At 33.5% G+C, this 21,698-nt stretch overlaps 1 protein-coding gene and 2 non-coding genes across 3 annotated transcripts; all 3 read left to right on the top strand.

Moving 5' to 3' along the window:
- Positions 1-637: 637 nt before the first annotated feature.
- Positions 638-21,228, top strand: LOC123013442. Its single transcript, XM_044411952.1, has 5 exons — positions 638-813; positions 11,030-11,185; positions 19,809-20,065; positions 20,120-20,438; positions 20,491-21,228. The coding sequence occupies exons 2-5, from the start codon at positions 11,030-11,032 to the stop codon at positions 20,758-20,760; spliced, it is 1,002 nt and encodes a 333-aa protein (XP_044267887.1). The 5' UTR covers positions 638-813; the 3' UTR covers positions 20,761-21,228.
- Positions 19,365-19,436, top strand: Trnae-uuc. The gene has a single exon. It is a non-coding gene; the product is annotated as a tRNA-Glu (tRNA).
- Trnae-cuc lies at positions 19,702-19,773 on the top strand. The gene has a single exon. It is a non-coding gene; the product is annotated as a tRNA-Glu (tRNA).
- Positions 21,229-21,698: the final 470 nt, after the last annotated feature.

Genomic DNA, 21,698 nt, shown 5'->3' with positions numbered 1-21,698 from the left:
CTCATTATACGTAATAAACATACCTAATAGTTGTACGACACAATATCCTCTTGTGTAAATTGACCGAGACTATAAATGTTAATAATTAATAATCTAATTGAATATTTAATTTTAATTTAAATACATATTTATTTTTTATCATAAAATAAAGAGGTAAGTACCTAATAATAAATAAATGTTGAAATAAATATTAGCGACAAAAAAATCACTTATTTTTTTAAATATTAGTCAAAATTTAAATTTATGGTTCAAATAATTCTTATCAAATTCCTCAGCTTCTGAAGTAAAAATCGATAAGTAGCCAATTTATTTACCTTCAGCATACCAGCCATTGTTATGAAAATAGTTTATTTACCTTTACACAGTAACGAAATTTGTTCCGCTAGCATATCACCTAAAAAAATCTCATATACCTTGCCCCATCTCAAGTACACCATCAAGAAACAACGGAATTTCTCTCCTAACACCCATCACCCACCCTATGTATCAGAAGGAAAGTGTGAGAATATGAAAAAACCTCTAAACAATAACACTACAATGAACCTGCTTGCATCCCACTATCATCCATAATCTGATAGAAATGCATTTTATGGTGTCTTTGGGACAGCCGAGGCAGTCACGCGGGTAAACCATAGGTTAAAGCTCGCAACTCCAGCTATCAGTCGCGTTTCAACGTTGCTGTTGGGAGGACGTGTTGTTGGAACACTTCGACGCAGCTCCATGTGCTGCACACGTTTTTAAGTGCGTGTTTTCGTGAACTTTTTTCTGTTGCTGATTGTTGGGATTACCATTGACTGAAAGGGGATTACCAAGGTGAGAAATTTAACCCTTAGATTATTTTTTGCTGACATGGATCTTAAAGCTCAGTTTAAAAACTGGTCAATGTATAGGATGACGACATTTGATGTGCATGCAAATATTTTGAGTGCAACAGTGCTGATATGTCAGATATGTCGTGGTGATAAAATATCCTTTTATTATTCCTCCGTGCATCAAATGTTTATGGCTGTATTACCAGCTTGTCCATTCAAACTATTGTCATTTTTCGAATCCGGGACTATTTGTTTAATAAACAACAACCGGTATTTCATCATTGATGGGCCTTTAAAKTCAATTTTTTAATCGTTGGTGGTCTTCACACCAAGTTGCAAAAAGGCACACAAATGAAATCAATTTTACTCCAGTAGTAACGTAATGAATCACTTTCGTTTAGATTAATTCTCGGTTATTAGCAACATTAAACCTTGTAGACTACGAGATAACGTGAAGAATTTTGCATTGTAAATGTTCATGAGTCATCCAAGTTTCATCCTATTCAAATTACTTTATAGCGTATCCTTGTGCCACCATCATCCAGATTATCCCAAGTTTTTAATTTCGCACAATAATAGTTTTAATTTAGAAGATCAAGGCTGGAACAAAACCAAAAATGCGTCATTGTATCAGATCCTGTTACACGATTTCCTGCAAACAAGTGTAAAGAAAATAAATCTGGACCAGTCTAATCTTTTGTGGTGTAGACCGGACGTTTACATGCATGTGGATCCGCCCAAATGTCAATCTTCCACATACTGTCCAGATCTCACTATTTCAGAATTTGATGTAAATGTTACAATGGTGGTGASTGATCTAACTTTTGCATCATCGACTGGAAAATGTCTGTAACTTTCGCTTAACTTTTCGCTAATTTGTAATGACAAATCGAGTACTGAGAACGAATTCTTGACATTTGGTTAACGTAATAATTGAATTATAAATGCTGAGGTATTTCCAAGCCATAAAATCGGTTACGATGAAATTTCCTTTACGGATTGTCACAAAAACTTGTCCTGTTTATAATTATTTGAAACTGTGTATAGGGACAACATGCAATCTCATTAAGGTGTTAACGTCTTGATCATTATCTTACATCGAGGGGAAATTATCATAATTGGGGGCTGAGAGAACTACCTATAAATGGAGGGACATAAAATAAAATGTACAAATACGGGATAATTTGTGTAAATGGACAAAGTACAGACATTTTCTGTAATGGTATCTCATGAATTAAACATTTTTGTTAGAGGTTTTAAGAAGGATGAAGTGGTTTAGTGGTTAGTACCAGTTAGTTACAAAAAAGGAATATTTTATGCACTTGTTAATTTTTTTTAAACATTTATTTACTGATAAGAAATATACAATGTTCAATTATTAAAAATCTACCAAGTTAATATTTACATTGATAGTTGAACATATCTAGTTGATAAAATTATTATAATTCTACCATTCCTTATCTTCAAGCTGACCAAAGTTTTTCTTTTATAATTGTAGGAAACTATAAAAGTTTAGTTCGACCGTAAACATTAAACATAAAAAGATAAGATTCCAATTTTATATTTTACAAATATTACTATAGAAATCAATAAGATAGGGACATAAAATCATACGTATTTGGCTATTATTGTAAATAAAAAAAATACAAGCGGAAATTTACCGGTCCATATTTTGTTATAAAAATTCTTCAGACCACGATTTTTAGCAATTCTCCAACGACAAAGTTTTGGGTAATAAATTTATTAATGAGATCGTTGATATATAATTTTCATTCTGACTTCTAATTTGCATAAAAGGGGAACTTACCAAAACATCTAATTATAATTTATTATGGGGCTTACATAAATTATGATTTTTCACGCTTACATACCTGCTACTTTTGTTAATTATTTTTTAAAGCTAAGGAAAGAAATAAGTTTTGATTTTTCAAATTTCAATAGTTATATAGGCATTATTTATAAAATAATTGTCAAATATTATTACCAACAACAGATCCTGTTTTAACAATCTATTAAGATTATAAAAAATCCTCATTTTTGTAGTTATTAAAGATTAAATCTTGTCTTGATTGGCGGTCCTGATTGTATTATCCGGACTTCAAAATTTAGTACTGGCGGCCGTTCAAGGTTCAGATTTTAATTAAACTTTTACTGTTGGTTTTATTCTATTGTTGTTTAATTATTATTGTGATTATCTCAATGCCAACAGTTAAACATTTTATTTGCAAACTTTTAGTATTTTTTCAAAATAATTTTTTGAAAATCGATATTAACTCTAGAGTTAACAGGAACTTGCATAATTCACAAGGACTAAGTTTTAATTTTAATACATATTTACTGTTAATATCATACATTATTTATTTTACTTATTGTTGTTTATTTCATTATTCAATGTCTTTGAAGGTGGGGTTTGAAAATATATTGTATATAGTTTTAAGGTATAATATAAATTGTAATTTCCGATACTCGTAATATGCATTTTGGGTACAATTTTAATTTAATTAACATGCAATGAGAGCGACAAAACCACACGCACCATTGAGCATTTAGGAATAACAATTAAATTTTTGAATCTTCCGACTTTCAGGATCTAGGTCAGATTTTATCACAAGTACCAACTGAAGTGTTTCTTTCTCATATTTTATCTACATTGCACCAAATTTATGGTTTGGTTTTTCCTCGTTCCGAAAATAATTGCAATTGTGATTCATATAAAATTTATTTGTTCATCTAAGCGCGAAATCAAAAATTTAGAAAAAGCACATCATCGATAGCTTTGTACTTTGACGATCGGTCCGGTTTTTGTATGACSTTATGGATAATGATTCTATTTTTGTATTTCTTCAGATGTATAATACTTTCAAGGAAGTTGTTATCACAATGTTTCCATAAAACGAGAAACCACACACGAGAATCAATATAGTTTTTTATCTCTCCCGAGAACTTTAATCACACAAATACTGATCAAGGCACCTGTTGATTCACAGAAGAAAGTTTCTTGTGGTGAATTTCAGTTTCAGTAGCGCTTAAGCTTTCAACATTTTGAGTCGAATTAGAGGCAACTCAATGATAATTACCGTGATTAACATTTATGGAATGTCTCACCTCGGTTTCTCGAAATTTGCGCGAAAACAATTCAGGGAAATATGCCAAGAACCTATCCCATATTTCAACGTTAAATGCATTTAAATAATTTGCATATCTTTGAGAATCGAATCTGAAAATTTTTTGCTGGAGGTAGAAAAACTTCCATTTGGTGATTCAGGCGATTAATCCACTTTTTGACAAGTTGAGTAAACATGACAAATTACCGACCACTGTGTGGTTTTTTTAAAAGTCGTAATTAGTATGGGGAAGGATTTCCACGAACTAGCCGCGGACAATATAATAACAATTTCAATAGATTTCCGCAGTGGAAGAGGAAATGTAGAACGGAACTGATATTCTCCCACGAGGGTTCGTATCGGGGGTGAAACCGGAAAAGACCAGCCACTGTGACGGAATGTAGAAGCGTGGAATAAACGGGACCATATCAGGACGCTCGCATAAAAAGAGGATTGGAGGAAGTTGCTTCACACATGGACGGACTCGGAGATTTAAATGCTCGCACGGGCCGCCTTATTGTTCTATTGCTTTTTGTTTGAGGATTCTGTCGAATTCCTAGCCGTAATTATAACAGTTTTCTGCCTAATAATATCCGTATAAAGTTGCCTGGACGAGTTCGTAACTCCGTACCCATTTCCTTCGCTGGGGGCAAGGTGAGGACACATCGACCGGCTACCATTCGCATTCCTTTCGTTGAAATAATGCTCTTATTCATTGTCGAGATAATTAAGTTTGCTGTGAAAGTATCGACGGGAGGAATGTCATTTCAGGAAACTCGAAGATAACCCAATTAACTAACGATTGATGGCCTGTGATGGGTTTCCCGTCAATTCTCCGATATAATCGATTTTACGAAATTATGATTTTCGTGACGTCGGAATGCGGGATACAAGAAACACTGACTGTCKCAGCTCAGATATCAAAAGAAGCCACGAAGCGAGACGGTCGACGGTACTGAACCAGAGAAAAAGTACGCTGACCGCGATCTTCTTGTCTTTAAATCGCAAATGAATGTCATCGTCTTTGTTTCAAAATTGCACGGGCTTTTATTTTAATTAAACTTAACGTATGATTAATTACACGACCGTTTAACAGATAAATGAACAAGAGTTTAAGTATCGTTCTCGCCGAAACCTTAATTATCACCTTTCTCTACTACTAGAGCAGACACAGCTAGTAATTTTGCAAAATTAGGTTTTTATTTATGACTGTCAATTAAAATCGTTTGCCTTTGTGAGCGACATGATTGTATGTTATTTTAAGTCACCTACCTTGTACGAATTATTTGTAATTGGATTTTGTATGACTCGAATTTTTACAAATAAGAAATAAACCTTTACAAAAATAGGAGATTTGTATTCCACTCGGCAAGCAGTAGACTGTTTACATCAAATTAAATTGAAAATAAAAGTTATTTAMATTTTAAAACATGTGYACATATTTAAATAATAAAGCAAAATTGCAGTTTGTGCACGGTGATTTTGTTACGAGTACAATTTTATTTTTTATATTTATAAAAATACTAAAATAATTTTACGTAATACTACACTTATATGGATCTGATAATGAATATGGGAAAGTGAAGGTAACATTTAGCTACTGATAATAATTAACAGGATATATACGACAGATAACAGTAATTGGAAATATTTATAGCTTTTAACTAAAATTTGATGTTCTTAAAAATTATTTTTAGGTACATCCCTTTAGAAAGTTTTTTTTTCATTGAAATGAATTTCATGTTGAATTTAAAATAATATTATTTTTATTAATACAATATAGAAAATAAATTTTTAGATACCATTCACTGATATATTCGGATTTTCCTCGTTTAATTTTAGTTATAATTTTAATTTTTTGGGTGTGGTCTTTGAATCTGCTGATAATTTTACAATCGGATGTAAGATAAATATTAAAAGATAAAACAGTTATGTTTGCGAACAACACATGTATGATTTAATACAATGTTTAATGTATTTATTTTATAGTTGTCAGAATTATTCAATATTCTATAGTCTTATGATGTATGAGCCATATAAATGTACAAACACGGCAATAAACATTTTACTTTGAAAAGGTTGTGAATACGTATGTGTTTATAAATCACCCAATAGGCACAAGAATGGTTCACATATTTTTCGAATATCGATGACGAAATCGCGGCCAGGGTTATCATTATCTAAAAATCTGCATATCTGCAAACTGATTTTGGAATTTTTAATGGAATTTCCAAAAATTTTTCTGTAAATAAACTGTTCAATGAAAGAGGAACTTGTATTTTTTCAAGTTGAATCATTTTTTTTTTAATTTATTGGAAATCTTCCTCACATTGCTCAATAAATTGTTTGTTTGAAAGGACTAATTGTCTTACATTTTTCATTAATTATTTTCATCACGTCTTTAATCGTTAAGTTCTCCGAAGTGAGCTTTTGTAGTCCAAGTCTCACTTACATAACTTGGTACGTATTTAAAAGTGCAGTAAAGCGGCCACAGCCGTAATATAYTAATTTTCATTTGAAGTTGCATAATAAAAGTYATTCCCGACAATTGGAATAATCTACATGGTAAATATAATTCTCACAATAATTTATTTGACAGAATAATGGTATTAAGGGCAGGGTTATGAAGGGTATTGAGAAACACGGTGACCGACTGTAGACTTCTTGGAACATCACCCACACGCCCTCCCATCTGGACATACAGACACTCCTTCATCCATTGTTGTTCGCTGCTAAATCCTGTAAAACAACAACGAAAATCCACTTTGATGGTAATTATCTCGGCTGGTCAGAAGATGATAGATTAAAGCTCGCTTTTTCAACCTCGGTAAAAGTCAAAAGTACAGCTTGATTATATCTTCAAGTTTATTGCATGCAGACTCTTCGCGGCAATTACTGAAGCGAATTATGCACACTTATAAAGTTAACATGAAACTTGAGACGAATATTTACTCGACCAGATTTCATATAATCTCGTGCTAAGTAGTCTGTTATTAATTCAAATGAGTTTTTCTATTTATTGTCTTGTCGAGTTTTATTCAAATACTTATAATCTGCAAGCATAATTGGATTATGTGAAAGTGAAGCAGAGCTTAAATGAATTTCTACATTATATTTTCATTCGCATAATTATACAGCGTCCGGCTTCCTAAAAGAACTACAATTTTAAAGAGAAACTGAGGGAAACTCGTACCCTTATAATACTCAAGGACCTTAGTAGAAATTAGTAGAATTAGTAGAAATTGTTCCAGAAAGAGTCATTTTAAACTCTTTTGAAATTCAGAATCAGAATTCTGAACAGAGATATCTTCATGAATTCAATTGACCTGCTTGGTCCGCCGATCTTTGCACTCTCTCCAATTCGCCGAGATTGAAACCTTTTCACCGAAAGCAACAATTTAGTTTATCGTGAAAATTCGAGACACGCCTCGGTCTTGTTTGGGTGACTATTTTAATAAAATTCTGAAGGTCGTGTATTAACCCATTCAATTACATAAGATTTTACGATGAATATTTTCTTAACTGGTCGCAACAACGCTGATCTAATGACATACAAAATTGATATTTGCATAAATAATTGTATATTATTAACTGGTTACTCGAGTACTTTCGTTATCAGAGACAGGACTGTCAACTCGGGCCATGAATGCTTGTTTTAAAGATCACACCTGTTCGATTTTTCCTGAAGAAGATAACAGTCAAGTAGGTACAGTTTAATAGTCGCAAATTGCCAATGACATTTCTTTTGGTTGAGTTGTGTTGGTGGAGAACACCTGGAGCCACCTACAGGCTGCCATATTTCGACCACCACACAAGGAAATGGTATGTTTTCTTTCCCAGAAGTTGAAAAAATGCATTTGGTCCATTTGCAAAAAGTGTACATCCTTCCTGGCACTCCTCGCAGACACTTTCACTCAATTTAATTTCGTAAGGGAATCATAATTTGGGGTAAATGACCCGACACTCCCATTTCATTTAATACCGCACCTCCCTTCTGTTTTGCTATCGAGTTGCACGCCAAAGGGGGGCTCAAATATGATTAGACTTCAGCGGAATCAGGAATTGATCGAACTTTACTAAAATTAATTGGTTTCCGAAAATACCTTCACGTTGATGGCTTATGAAATGTGACTTTGCTTCAGTGGCCAAAGCTACGTGACAATGGATTTTTCTCTAGGAAGGCGTAGTACTCATTGTTTTTTTAGACGTTCATATTTAATATGAACTGTAGGTGCTTTAACACGATTTAGAGTTTCGTGGGTTGTGTTCCCAGTAACGCGAAATTTTTGACGGCTCCTTTTACGGATTGTTGTACACCCACAAATGAGTTTAATTTATCACCAATAACAATTATTTCATATTCATTAGAAATGTAAATAAATATTCATCTGATAGGGCAAAGACTTTGGTTTGTGTGACGGGTTTACATAACAGGTGTACGTGCATTTTTTATCTTATAAGTTTCAAGTGTAGGTAGTTTCTTGTACCAACATCTGGGATCAGTGGGCACCCACATGGTCACATTGTTGGTAACGTTTCTCGTAACGGCTTTGGTAACGAAAGTGAAAAATTGGGTTATCTCTCTAATCAAATATTTTTTGTCATCTGTAAGAAAAATCCATCAAACATCGGCTTATTTACATTCTCATAAAAATTCAGTAGTAAACTACAGGAAATTGAATAGGATGTTTTATTTCCGGAATCGCCGCTTCTGATTCCAACATCTTGAAGAGAAAACACCTTTTGACAACCAGATGTGCCGCGTTTAAAACTCGAGAAGTTACAATATTTTCGGAAGGAGAACAAAGCTCGTGGCGATTAAATTACGATCGAACCCTAAACAAACTATTACAAATTGCTACTCTATAAATAAACTCGACTTCCTCTCAACATCCCTTGATTGTTATAGGGGTCGATGTCAAGACCACACAAGAAATAATTCTATTACGTAAAACTTTTCCTAATTGAGTGTAAATTAGAAGACGCGTCGATTGGGACAGTATCAACCACAGGAAATGTTTAATACGAACCAATTAACGGTGGCGTCTACGTAATTAAATTTAAATTAGAACGTAAGCAGGAAACGAAAAATTTTAAATGGGCTGTATTAAATCTCCGGTAGAATGGGAAACGTCAATATATGCAACTGATGGAAATTGTGAAATTCGCAATGTTTTTCTTTACTCTCATACAGGAAACTTACGGCTTGATTGGTTCGGTGTCAAAGAAAGGAAACGTAAAATGAAGATGACAATTTAAACGCTTCATTTGTTGATTGAAATGAAGGTTTAGCGAACCGGAGGAAACTACTAGTCAAATACGTATTTAATTGGCTCACAATTAACCGATTGAGATGAATAACTGACATCACGGGTTAATTGATGAAGTAATCAGTGTGACCAAAGGACGGAAAATAATTCTGGTGTAACCTCGACCTTAGAATAACACATTGTGAGCACGTGCTGCCACTAGGAAAGAGGGTGATTCACATTTTAAAAATATTTTCAGGAGATTTTGGTTAAAATTTCTTCAAAGTGTTACTGTTTATTTTTATTTAGTTTACTAAAATAACAAATTTCTGCTGCAAATAAAAGAAAAGGTGATCATCAATAAGTTCAAAAGTCAAAACTGGAGGCTGAAATGCTTGAAACGGAAGCATTTTATTTAATTAAATTTAATTGGAGAGTAACTTAATACGACTTTGTGGCGATTAGTCCCTATAGAATTGAGGAATTATCTTGGAAGGATCTCCATTTTTCATTAAAATCAATTGTGAGCTTGTAACATTAAGTGTACAGTTTCCTGTTGTACTGATCCATTTTTATGTCTTTTGTTTTATCTTATTTGTTGTTTCCGTTGAATTTGAATATGTTTTTTTTCTGAAAATATTTTGTTGGGAAAGTGTTGTCTCGCGTTAATTTTGTAGGTATACAAACGTGTGAACTTCTGTGATGCTAATTTCGAATTAATTGTTTCCTAGTAATGCAGCTCCTTATGCAGCAGTTGCAAACTAGCTTAATTAAAAGCCATTTATTACTGTTGGCGTCTCTCAGTGTCCAACTACTGGCTGTAAAAACACTAGATTGCAATATCCGGATGAAACATGAGAAATACAAAATTGCAATCGTTGGGAACTTGACAAGAAATTTGTTGTGTTTAGAATTTTCTTTTACGAACGTGTTCCATTTAGTGAGTGCCATGGGCGAGCTTGCAACACATGGAACTCGATCCGGTGTAACAAAATCCTGTGGTTTCACAAGTATTTGCGGCTTTTTAAAAAATATCAGGACCGGATTGAATATGGAATTTGTATTAGTGTACGTGAAAATGACCGGATGTTGAGGTGAAACAAGAGTGACGTTTTATTAGTATTGTTTTAGTTGCGGTGTTGCGTCAGTTCTAAGTCAGTAGGTTTTTTGTCCTGGAGGATGTTGCACAGAGGAAATTGCCAAGACAATTACAGAATTCCTTTACTGTAGCAAAATGTCTATCGATATAACTGTAGAAATACTAATCACTTATGTAATAATTTCACAAGTGATTGAGTTTGTGGTTGGTTACGGGACGAGAAGACTATTAATTAGGAGTGAGACGATCGAATTGTTCCCAAATTGGGCAATTCTGGTGGTTTAATTGCCACCAAGAGAGAGTATTACACAATTTATTATTTATTGCCAGAGATGGAGTGATTCTTAAAGTATTGTTAGAGTCGGCAAAAGACATGTATATTTCAGATCTCCCAAAAAAGTCAAGATGTTGAAACGACTGATATATGGTTATCGAGGTTATCACAAAGACACATCTCCTCGTTAACCTAACAGAGAACTCTTGAAGCAAGTTTATAAAAGACTCTACTGTTTCTTTAAACGCCAAACTTTAGTAACCTCGAATTTATTTTTCAAGTAAATTGCTTAATTATTATTGATGAAAGCTATCAATTTGATGCTAGATTAACCAATCATGATTTTTTTGTTAATAGTAGCATACAAATTTTCTTTTTTGTTATTTGACAATGATTGGCAATTATTGGTATAAATCTTGCTTGATTAATAGTTGCCAGTACTCTTCCTGTGCAAAATTCTTTATAATTACGTTTGTCTGATTTTGTTGCAGATGATGAAACACGTGCAGCTTTCTCCTTATAGGAGTAGAGCTGACACTGTGTCTCTAAGTTCCACGACATCCTATGGAAGTCTCAGCCCTGAACCTCTAGGAAGTCGCTCTTCGAGTTACTCATCACTCAATGACTCTTCTTCTGGAAATTTACAGGTAAATTGATTTAAATATATGTAATATCAACTGTTACTTGCAGTTCAGTGTAAAAAATTCATAACATAACATAAATTTTTAATTARTAATAATTTATTGATAATGATGGGAGTTTATCAGTGTAACAAATAAATTAATAAATCATCAGTGTAATAAATCTCGACAAATTGCTTTATACTATACAGCAATGCAATGAATTTATCTCGAAATTTCGTTATGTGGTGTGATTTTTTCGAAGGGTTCTGAGAAAGAATTGCTGTAATGCACAATCAAGGCAGCCAATCCAAGGTTGGTCTTACTATTACTAAATACTGTTCCGGACTTTGATTACAACTCTAATAAACGATTCAAAATGCTCACGTGGGAAACCGGCAGATGATTACTCAAAACAAGACCATCCTCACTTGTGTGCATCCAAAACCTCCAGAAAAAACATTCGTTAATAACGCGAATAATACAAATTACAGTTAGCTACCTAAACAATAATCATCAGCATGAGAATTTGAAAAAACGTCACTTCGTGGGAACTCGTGTTCTTTTCCCGTGGAAATAGGTTGCCTTGTAAGGTCGACAGAAGGCCTCAAATACTATTATTGTGTACCGAACACTGCTAGTTAGTGTGACACATGTGCAGTAGGTTGATAAAAATTCCGCAAAAAATTATTTCAACTATTTAAATTGATTCATTAGTCTGAAAACTAGGTGAATTTGATTATAGCCGTCTTATCCAACTAGACGTGATAATTTCAGTATTTCCTTGTCACTGTGTTTTGAAATTTTCTAATTGGCTTTGTCGGATAATTGACTTGTGACCCAACAGTAACGGACTGTTATTCGACGATAAGRGGGTTATTAGCAATGATAGCATTTTTTTAGCAAACGCACGAATGGATAAACATATGATTTCGTAAAATGATTCAGTCAGTAGWAAAGCTGAAAATCAATTAGAGGTGATGTAATTTGTTGGAAATATCTACCTTTGCAACAACAATGGGAATTTATTTTGTCCTTGTATTATTATGTGTTTCTAAGGCACGTGTGGCCATTTTTGCATGTTTTCGTTTTTTAAATCTGTAGTTGAAAAGTGTCGAAAACAGAAAACTTGTAACCTAAATCACAATTTGCCACTCGATCACTTTCGAAGAAAAATAAGGCTGATTCAGTGTTTTTGTAATTTATTTACAATGCAGAAGAAAGATTAGATTTTAGCAGCTCGTAACAAAATGTTAAAGAAGCGACTGGAATGCTAGTGTAAATATGTACTCAAGATGATGGAACAGAAGACTGCTACACATTTAATAAACTCTTGTTAACACATAATTTCGTGTAACAACAAATTTGTCATTCATTTATGTGCATTTTTCAGATTTCAGAAATCTAATTATTCAGTTAGGAATGTTACATGACTAAGAACAAGATGTTCGCTTTATTTACATAGTGATTTTTAATTAGCTCCTCGTAATTAGTAATGGGAAAAAAGCATTTTCCCTCACATTCCTAATTAAKTCGCTTCCTCTGGATGTCTTTGCTCGAACACTGACAGTGATTATTTCAGCAATAATTAGTAACAATCAGTGAAAGTCGGAAATCTCATAAATAACGAACACAAAGCCATTGTTAAATTTTCTCACTGAAATCGATTAAATTTCAAAATCCCAATGTCCYACTTTTTAAAAAGCTCGTAATTGTTAGTTTTATTTTCTCAACACTCTGACGCTCGAGCAGTATGTTCTTTATTGTTATGTTATCCTTCGTTGTCTCTCTTTAATCCAAGCGAAGTAACAGAGAGGGGCTAATAAAAGTGAAGACACTGAAGGTAAAAAGTGCYCTCCCAAAGGATGTTCTCATGGTATCGYATAGCATCTGGTTACCGTACCTTCTTTCCTTCGCTAAAAATCCACAAATTCAAAATGTTGCAACTGTCTGTTCTTGACATTTAAGTATTTTTGTCTCAGGCTCCCACTAATTTAATCTTCGCCTAGTTTTCACCATTATATTTTAAAATAAAGTTTCAAACAATAGGGAATGCAGAGATTTATTTAATTAACCTCTTTGGTAATTATTCTCAGCATTTTTCAGCTTCCGTTCTAGTTCTTGCAAAAAATTCAAGTCGCCACCAACCATAAATCTTAACCTTGAGGGTTTGTCTCAAAGAGATATTGTTTTATCCATTATGCAAACAAGATTATTAACGCTATAAAAGTTCATCTTAGCGCCTTAAATGTGATTCATTGACTATTTGATGGCTAGACGTCTCCTAAGATAATGTCGTAGTGGCACCACTTTTTATGTCTGTAGAACAGTGATAAACACATTTGATAGTCGTGCTTTTTATCAAATTTTGATACTGTTTGATAATGTCAAAATTCTCATATTGATGGTGGATGTAAACAGCGCGTTTCCCAATTCTTCAAACAAGTCAAACATGTGTTACCAAGTGATAAAAGCATGTATTAATAAAATTCATATACAAGAAGTGCTTAATATTCAAGAAATAAGCTGCTCATTCACGCGGGTTGTTGCTCTTTACAATGTTGACAGAGAGGATGATATTTGAACATTCTTGGCGTCAAGTAATAAACGAATAATAATGGCCCTGCGGTGTTGAAAAAAGGGGCCCCTTAGTGAGGGCGGACTTCCTTCACTTTGTCCTTTTGACACGCTATTGTCATACCAGATGCTTCGAAACATATTTGCTGTATTGTTTCAATATCTAGTAGTCAACAGATTTTTCTCCAATTGTTAGTATTCCGAAAGTGTGTGAAAATAATTTACATTGTACCATTGTCCCGTGTAAATTATTATCATGTAGAGGACACTCAAGGACGCTTCTGCCAGTAAATATATTTTTTCGTAGGCGGGAAGGAAGTGCACGTTCAAAGTAATGTAATGTAACGCATTTTAGAAACAATAGAGGGCCACGAGACGGGAAGCGCTTCATTAACTCAAATTGTTACTCTTCACAGATATCGACGAGCGATAAAAATAATTTTCTGGTTTATTGTAAAACTAGTGGAATTCTCAAGGTTATGATGTACTACAAGGATGCAACAAGTATTGGAAAAAAGTTGTTGAACAAGGTTGCTTAATATATGCCACATCYGCATAACTTCTGCGATACCTGTAGGTCCTTGCCCTTCCGCAAACAGCGACGATACGACTTATTTCTATTGACATTCAGCGATTAGATCATAAGAACGAAAAATGGGAGTCTGCACAATCATGAAATGTCAATGARTAACCCAACTTATTTTTAATTGAAGGCCCACGTCTCCCATGACACGTGCCAACCCTTGTTGGGGGTAATTTGATCGACAAACTTTATTTAATTAATTTTTATTTTTATCGTTGTGGTTCTAATAATAGGAGCATTAGCGTGACTGAGATCCTTATTGTTAACAAGCCGAACGTCATGCGTGTGCAAGCATTGCAAGAAGGTGTGGGTCGTAATTGCACTGCGCTACTCATGTGGATCTTCCACCTACACGAGATAATCCTTTTGTTTAGCCGCAGCTATTGATTTTTTCATTAGTGATAAATGATTTATGGAAATTTAATTGCAGAAAACGACAATGTATTTACTTGTCATACATACTAAGGTGTGGATTAGACTTTGAGAATATTTAACGTTTGTTATTTTGTGACGGCTTCATTTGATGGATGTTGATGCAAATTGTGCATGAAAACAAAGGCTTGTTTGGTTGTCTAGCCCTGTGACTTAATCTAATATCCGCCCTGTCATTTAACAGCTTCGAAATGTGTTAAAATAACGCAATGCTCTTATCGCATGGAAAATAATATTTATCCTGTAAAAATGCAATTTACAAACAGAACCACTTTCAAGAACAGCAACAGATAATATTTCATTCTTCATTGTTTGTTCGAATGTTGTGTAGTCTTACAAATGTTGTAACTACTGTAGTTGTAACTAACACAACATATTGATAAAGTAATTATTTCGTAATTTTGTAATTTTCACACAAAGAGTTTGCAAGCGCAAGAAAGAGGAAACTCTGGTATTTTGTTCCGTTTGATTCTAATTAATCTCATAAATCATGTATTAAAATTCTAGTCGTTTCCACTCTTTATGATATATTTCTAGGAATTTAGTTAATCAAAACTAAAATAGTATCGACCTTCAACTATTAATTTTTATCTTATTCTTTCTTATCGAAAGTCAGTCGGATCTGCTGCTGTGGAAAATTCGGTTATTAATCTAGTGTAAAATTATTTAAAAAAATACCAACACAGGAAACAACTCGCTGATCCGATTCATGTATTTGTTTCCGCTATCTGTTAACCTTGAACTGCAGGATATTGAAACAATTATGTAACACTTAAATGATCGAATACAAGGGAGAGGCTGAGGTTGGTTTTCTCGCGAAAAATCGGGAGAAAACTTCCTGACGGGAAATAGCAAAATAGATAAAAGTGTGACTAATAATCCGGACAAAATCGTAATTATTCTCCTCTCGGCACGTAAATTATTCAAATTGTGTTTCCCATTCTGTGAAACGTAACTGTAAATAATTTTTCTTTTTTTCGAAATCTTTTTCAAAAACTTGTGGTACTTTTGGTACTAGCCGCAAAAATGCTATTGTTTATTGTCATAAGAAAAACCCACACTTTCCATGTTTTGTAATAAGCTTACAGTAATTTGTGCGAAATTCATTATCATTAATTAGAAAGTTAAATGGGTATTGTTTGATAYATTTTATTCTAATTTCGATCGGATATTCTTCTGACCTAGTTTGCATTTTCCTATTCGTGGTAATTGGTGCAAATAGTCTTCCTTTACTAAATCAAACTTGCGCTTCATTGCCGACAATCTTAAATGGCATGCAATCACACGTACTTAATCCTCGTTTTTGATCAAAACTATGTTTTTGTGTCGATTTAGAGAATTTGTGCGGACCAGATGAAAACCATTGTTGAGAGATTTGTTACGCCGAATCTCTTTCGTCGATCGCTTCGGAAATAAAGACGTTTCCAAAGGATAAATAAAAATCATGAGGAAAATTATTTTWTTCCTCTACATTCCAGGCGAATTCTGATGCATAAACTCATCCAAACAACCAGCATTATTTACGTTAACAATTGTGTCCAACCGAGCGCTTCCGGTACCCATATTGCAATTACCCTTTCATGTGAAAACTGGGACAACTATTAACAAAATAACCATCCATTATTTGTTGCATGTTGGTGGCATGTAAAATGTGACATCCGACTTAAATTTTTTCGGTGGCACGATTTTCACCCTCAGGATGTGCTCCTGATTCAGTACTAGGGATTTAAGACGCCAAATGGCACACGCCAACATGGCGTGTCTGCTTCGAATGACCCTCGACATGTGACGTATGAGCTCACATATGGCACCGCAGAATTTGGGATCTTGTACGAGACACCCACTACCTGTTTAGCTTTGATTTATGGATTTGCGGTAACCCCTAGGTCAATCAGATTAACATTTTTGGTTTGGAAGCAGAGCAAAAATCTGTATTTCTTCAAAATTAATTTATTAATTTAGTAAGTACAATGTTTACCAAGCACGATTTCACGGCAAGAGCAGCTGCTCCACGTTTTACTACAAGACAGGATGCAGTAAGGTAGTGTTTTTGTTGGAGGGCGACCTGGTGTCCCCTTTCATCCCGTGCCTCGTTCCAGACGCAAAACACATTTTAAATATTGGAACGAGCCGTTAAAATTCACTAAAAATACATATTGGAAGGGTTGCAACTTAGTTAAGTTAACCCTTTACAAAGCCGCTTCCCATATGTCGCTTTACTACTATTTATTTTCTCTCTCATCTAAATAAACGCTATTACTAAATTTATAGTGGAATAAAAATCAGACTATTTATTTTCGAGAAAAGCTCTCTTCATTACCGTTTCGAAAGAAATTTGGCGTAAATGAGTGCGAGATTGAACCATAAAATTGGATGGCTTTATATACGGATTTATAGGTATTTAAATGTAGTGGTTACAGTGATTATTGTTGATCTTATTTTATCGGGGATAATTTACATACGCTTCCTGGAGTGGTTATCAATTTTTGTTTTTAGTTTGCGATTACTGTTAGCTTAAGACACTCGTGTGAAATATTTTATCTAATTATAACGGCTTTCATTTCACTCATGTCGTCAAATGTTCAAAGCTGGTGGCCATTAAACAAAATGGACACTTAATTCAAAGAGGAAATTCTAAACAAGACTGTTTTCTAACTGTTTTGTTTTTACATAGATGCTGTGACAACAAGGTCAAGATTCGGAATTTTAAAAATTCGGAAAAGATTATAAAATTACATATTTAAAACGTAATATTGACACGTGATAATTTTTTTTATCTTCCAAAACAAACAAAATGCTGATGGTGTGTACGCATGTCGAGTCAAACATCATTTATTTTTCTCTTCTCTTTGCATTTTTTAAATGAAAGCATTATCCATWTTTGCTGCTTTGATTATTTACAATATATTTTGTGTGGACATTAATAAAGATATTGTTGACTCAAAATTTTGACTTGAGTCAAAGATGGAAACATTTACAACCATAGAACAAAAAGCTTCTCAAAAACATGAAATATAATCCTCACTGAAGTGTAAATAAATTGATGTTAAGAAGCAGGGGACTTACTCGAAGGCCTCCTACTACTTACTTCCACATGTCTTGCATATTATATTGTCCCATTTGTTTCTGTGCAAATCCGCTCCGATAAAATTACCGTATAAGGGCACTTTAAACGTATCCTGTGTAGGATCGTTTAACTCTTTAAACAATACAACCTCTGCCTGTCAGGTGTGCACATAGTGCACGTGCTCACCACACAAAAATGTCTATTTCCGGCACTATCACATTACACTACTTACCCTCTTAAAAAGCTCGCTAACATCCGATGATTTACTTTGATTGAATTACAAATTGTGGTATTTATGCTAAATTAAATGGCCGTGCAATTATTTAGTTAATTAGGCTGCCAGCATCTGTATTACCCCGACAATAATTAGATGCAATGTATCAATTTAGATTGCGCCACTAGTACTAGACACTAGGGTAATTAGTGGAAATGTAACGGAGTCAATTAGTGGTATGATCGATTGATGGGATGGATGGGAACATTTATGAAAGAATGTCTTCTGAAAGGCCAATTATAATATCGTTAGGTTCTTGAACTTGTTATTAATTTTAATGTTTGTGACTTTTAAAATGATATTTAAATAATTGTGACACGAATAGTTTGCTAAATTTGCAGACAAGAATTTTTATTACCAAATCTTTGATTAAGTGTTTCATTTGGGCGATGGTGTCATTAATTAGAAATACCTATGGATAAAGTGCATTTTATAATAACCCACGTAAACGTCAAATAATTATTTAAACTCCAAATATAGACCTGTAGACCATAAATTACAACAAATTGCTTGTCCAAACATTGTCAACACTTTGCAATTTTGATTAAAACCCATTCTGCCTCATCGTTTTGATTTTTTTTTTTTTGGTGATTTATCCTACGTGTTTGTTGCGCCCTGCTGCCACTCTCAAAACGTAAAATATGGAGCATAATCTCATTTATCATACTTAGAGAAGCGCGGCGCACATAAAATGGTTCTTTTTTTGAGACGAACAGGAAGASGCCTAGCATCGAGACGGACGGTAAAGGTGTCGATTTAATCTAATTCAAGATCTTGTCTGGGATTGTTGTGACACTATCTCCGGTTTTGTTAAGTAATTGAGTGTGAAAGAGAGATTTTTGAATATGTTTTCACTAGTTCAGTACCAGAATTTTGGCGTGGATATTGTGCCAGCATCGAACATTCATGTGAGTGAGCAGTTTAACTTTTTTCACCGCAAGAGAGTAAAAGTTATTAATTATGGAGGTGACAAGTGCGCCAATAGAATAATTATTACATAAGCAAAAACCTCGACGTGAGAGTGTTTTATTTTTGAAAGTAATAAATTAATCTTGTCTTTGATGTAGAACACCCGTGTTGTCAAGAAAAATAAGGAAAACATTTCTTCAAGCACGGAACTTATAGATATGTTTAATAACAAAATATAATAATTTTTTTTTTTTGGTAATGAATTAATGATAAAGAACTAAAACACTGGAAATACACAATACAAAGGCTAAAAATAATATTTGGGATGGTTTGAGCTTTTTTTGCTTGAAAGTGTAAGTAAGCATCCGATATGGTCTAGTGGCTAGGATACCTGGCTTTCACCCAGGAGGCTCGGGTTCGATTCCCGGTATCGGAATACTTTTTTTTTACTTTTCATTTGCATAAAAATAATTCTTCTTAATAGGTGTCAAACCTAATTGTTTCTGTTAAACTAATATAAATTTTGTTTATACCTAATGCAATTTTCTAATAATAAATAAATAAACTAACAATAATTTTAATTAAATACTTTTAAATCAAAGAATTTGATTGTAAATAATTTAGAAAATACAAAAAGTCATTATTATTCGGGTAGTAACATATGAAGATTCGAGTTCTCGCGCGAAGTAGTCAGAAGTAACTCCGGTATGGTCTAGTGGCTAGGATACCTGGCTCTCACCCAGGAGGCTCGGGTTCGATTCCCGGTACCGGAACACTTTTTTTTTACTGAGATTTTTTATTGTTGCAGACAACTATAAAAGTTTACGCCAAATGCTTACGACCGGATATCGAATACAAGACCCTCAGCATCACTTTCCAAACGACATGCAAAGAAGTAGTAGCAACACTTTTGGGCAAATATAAAATGAAACACCGAGACCCTAAACTTTTCTATCTCAGTATGGAAGTTACGGTTCGTAAAGCTGGAGTTCGAACACATCTGGCTTTAGATGAGGAAGCGAGACCTGCGGTGTTACAAAGTTGCCACCCAAGAGGCGATTCGAAGTAATAAAATTTGAAAAATATGGTAATAAATTTTTATTATGATTTTTGCCGTAGATTTTCCCTTCAGACTCGACGCGGCGGTCTGGTAAAAGTTCACGATTCGGTCCTCAACAGTAACTCACAATATAAAAGTCTATTAATAAGTGCTAGGACAACAGTAGATGAATTGATAGCTCTTCTTTTGAATTGTTACAACAGCAAAGAACGTGTGGAACAATTCTCTTTGTACGAAGTCAACACTGATAAGGAACAACAAAGAAAATTACATCCGGATGATAGGCCCTTGCAGGTGCAGCAAACTTGGTTACCGTCACACAAATGCCATTTCCTAGTCAGAAGAAACCCCGACTATTTGCCTCTCTCGCGAAGAAAAGTAATTATTTTCAGAAATTCGGGATTAGGTTATTTACTATTATTTTTTGCAGATTTTCTGGGTGTCTGACTTGCCACCGTTACCTCAATCCAGGCTTTTCCAGTCAGCGACTCAATTAACCCAAATTTCTAAATCACAGAACTCTTTGGTTCCAACAAACACAAAAGAAGAGACCAAAACTAAAACAGCTCAACTTAAATCGAGTAAAGAGTACGTCAGTAGGAACAAAAACAGCGATTTGAAAGTTTTCGGAAGTAGTTCACAAATCTCACAAAACGGAAGCAATTCGTATGCGGATTATGAGAATTATTTCTATATTTAAAAAGTTGTTTTTGTTTTTGTAAATAATGTGTGACGTCTAGTTTGTTTTTGGATGTGATAGATGCAGCCTAAAATTAATTATAACCAAAGATTTCTAGAGTCTTTTTTTAAATTTCGTCTTTTTTAAATTTTGTTCGTCTTGAAACAAATGTTTATGAACGTAGCCTCTAGACTATTTGGAGAAGTAGTTTTATAATCATTGTAGTTGTCTGTTTTCTATTTATTGTTTAATAGATTAATAATTGTGTAACGACTTTTCTCTTTATGTGTGTAATTAAACTAAATGATATCTATTCTTATGTCTGATGTGTTTATCCAAAGACTAGAATTAAAAAGAAATTAAGAAAAATGTAATTGTATAACTAACTGTGCAATGTGTATATAAAAATACCAAAGAATCACTTTGTAAATACCTTTGTATGTATTTTAGTTTAAGATTTAGACTATTTTGAATAAAGGATAGTAAAGAGATATTTGTTTTATTAAAAAATCTATAAGTATCTGGAGTTGTACAAAAAAAGACGCTTTTTGTCTTGTGTGAAATTAAAAGTATTAGAAGTTTAGATTAGATTTTCAAAAATATTAAAAAAAATGTAGTAACAAAATGTAAAACAAAAACTTTGGTCACAAAAAATTGACCAAAAATTTTCAACTAGGACAAAAAATTGGCCCAAAACCCTCTTGAGGCCTTTGCTAAAAATTTGTTAGAGCTAAAAACTATTGGAGTCGAATTTCTAAATTAAAATTGTGATGATAAAAAAATTATAAAATTGCATCCACTTTTAAGCAGCGCAAAATTAAGCAATTGGTGTATAATTGGTTGCATATACCACAGCTTTATGATTAAATATAATTTCAAATTAATAATTCAAATATGTTTTAATATTAATTGATATTTTACACTCTATTTAAATCGTTTAATGTCTAGCAYATATTTAT

Source organism: Tribolium madens, unplaced genomic scaffold (genome assembly GCF_015345945.1).
Source record: "Tribolium madens isolate multiple individuals breed KSU strain unplaced genomic scaffold, Tmad_KSU_1.1 Scaffold_96;HRSCAF=242;Tcas5.2_LG5, whole genome shotgun sequence".
Taxonomy (NCBI): domain Eukaryota; kingdom Metazoa; phylum Arthropoda; class Insecta; order Coleoptera; family Tenebrionidae; genus Tribolium; species Tribolium madens.
This window is presented reverse-complemented; position numbering and strand designations above follow the sequence as displayed.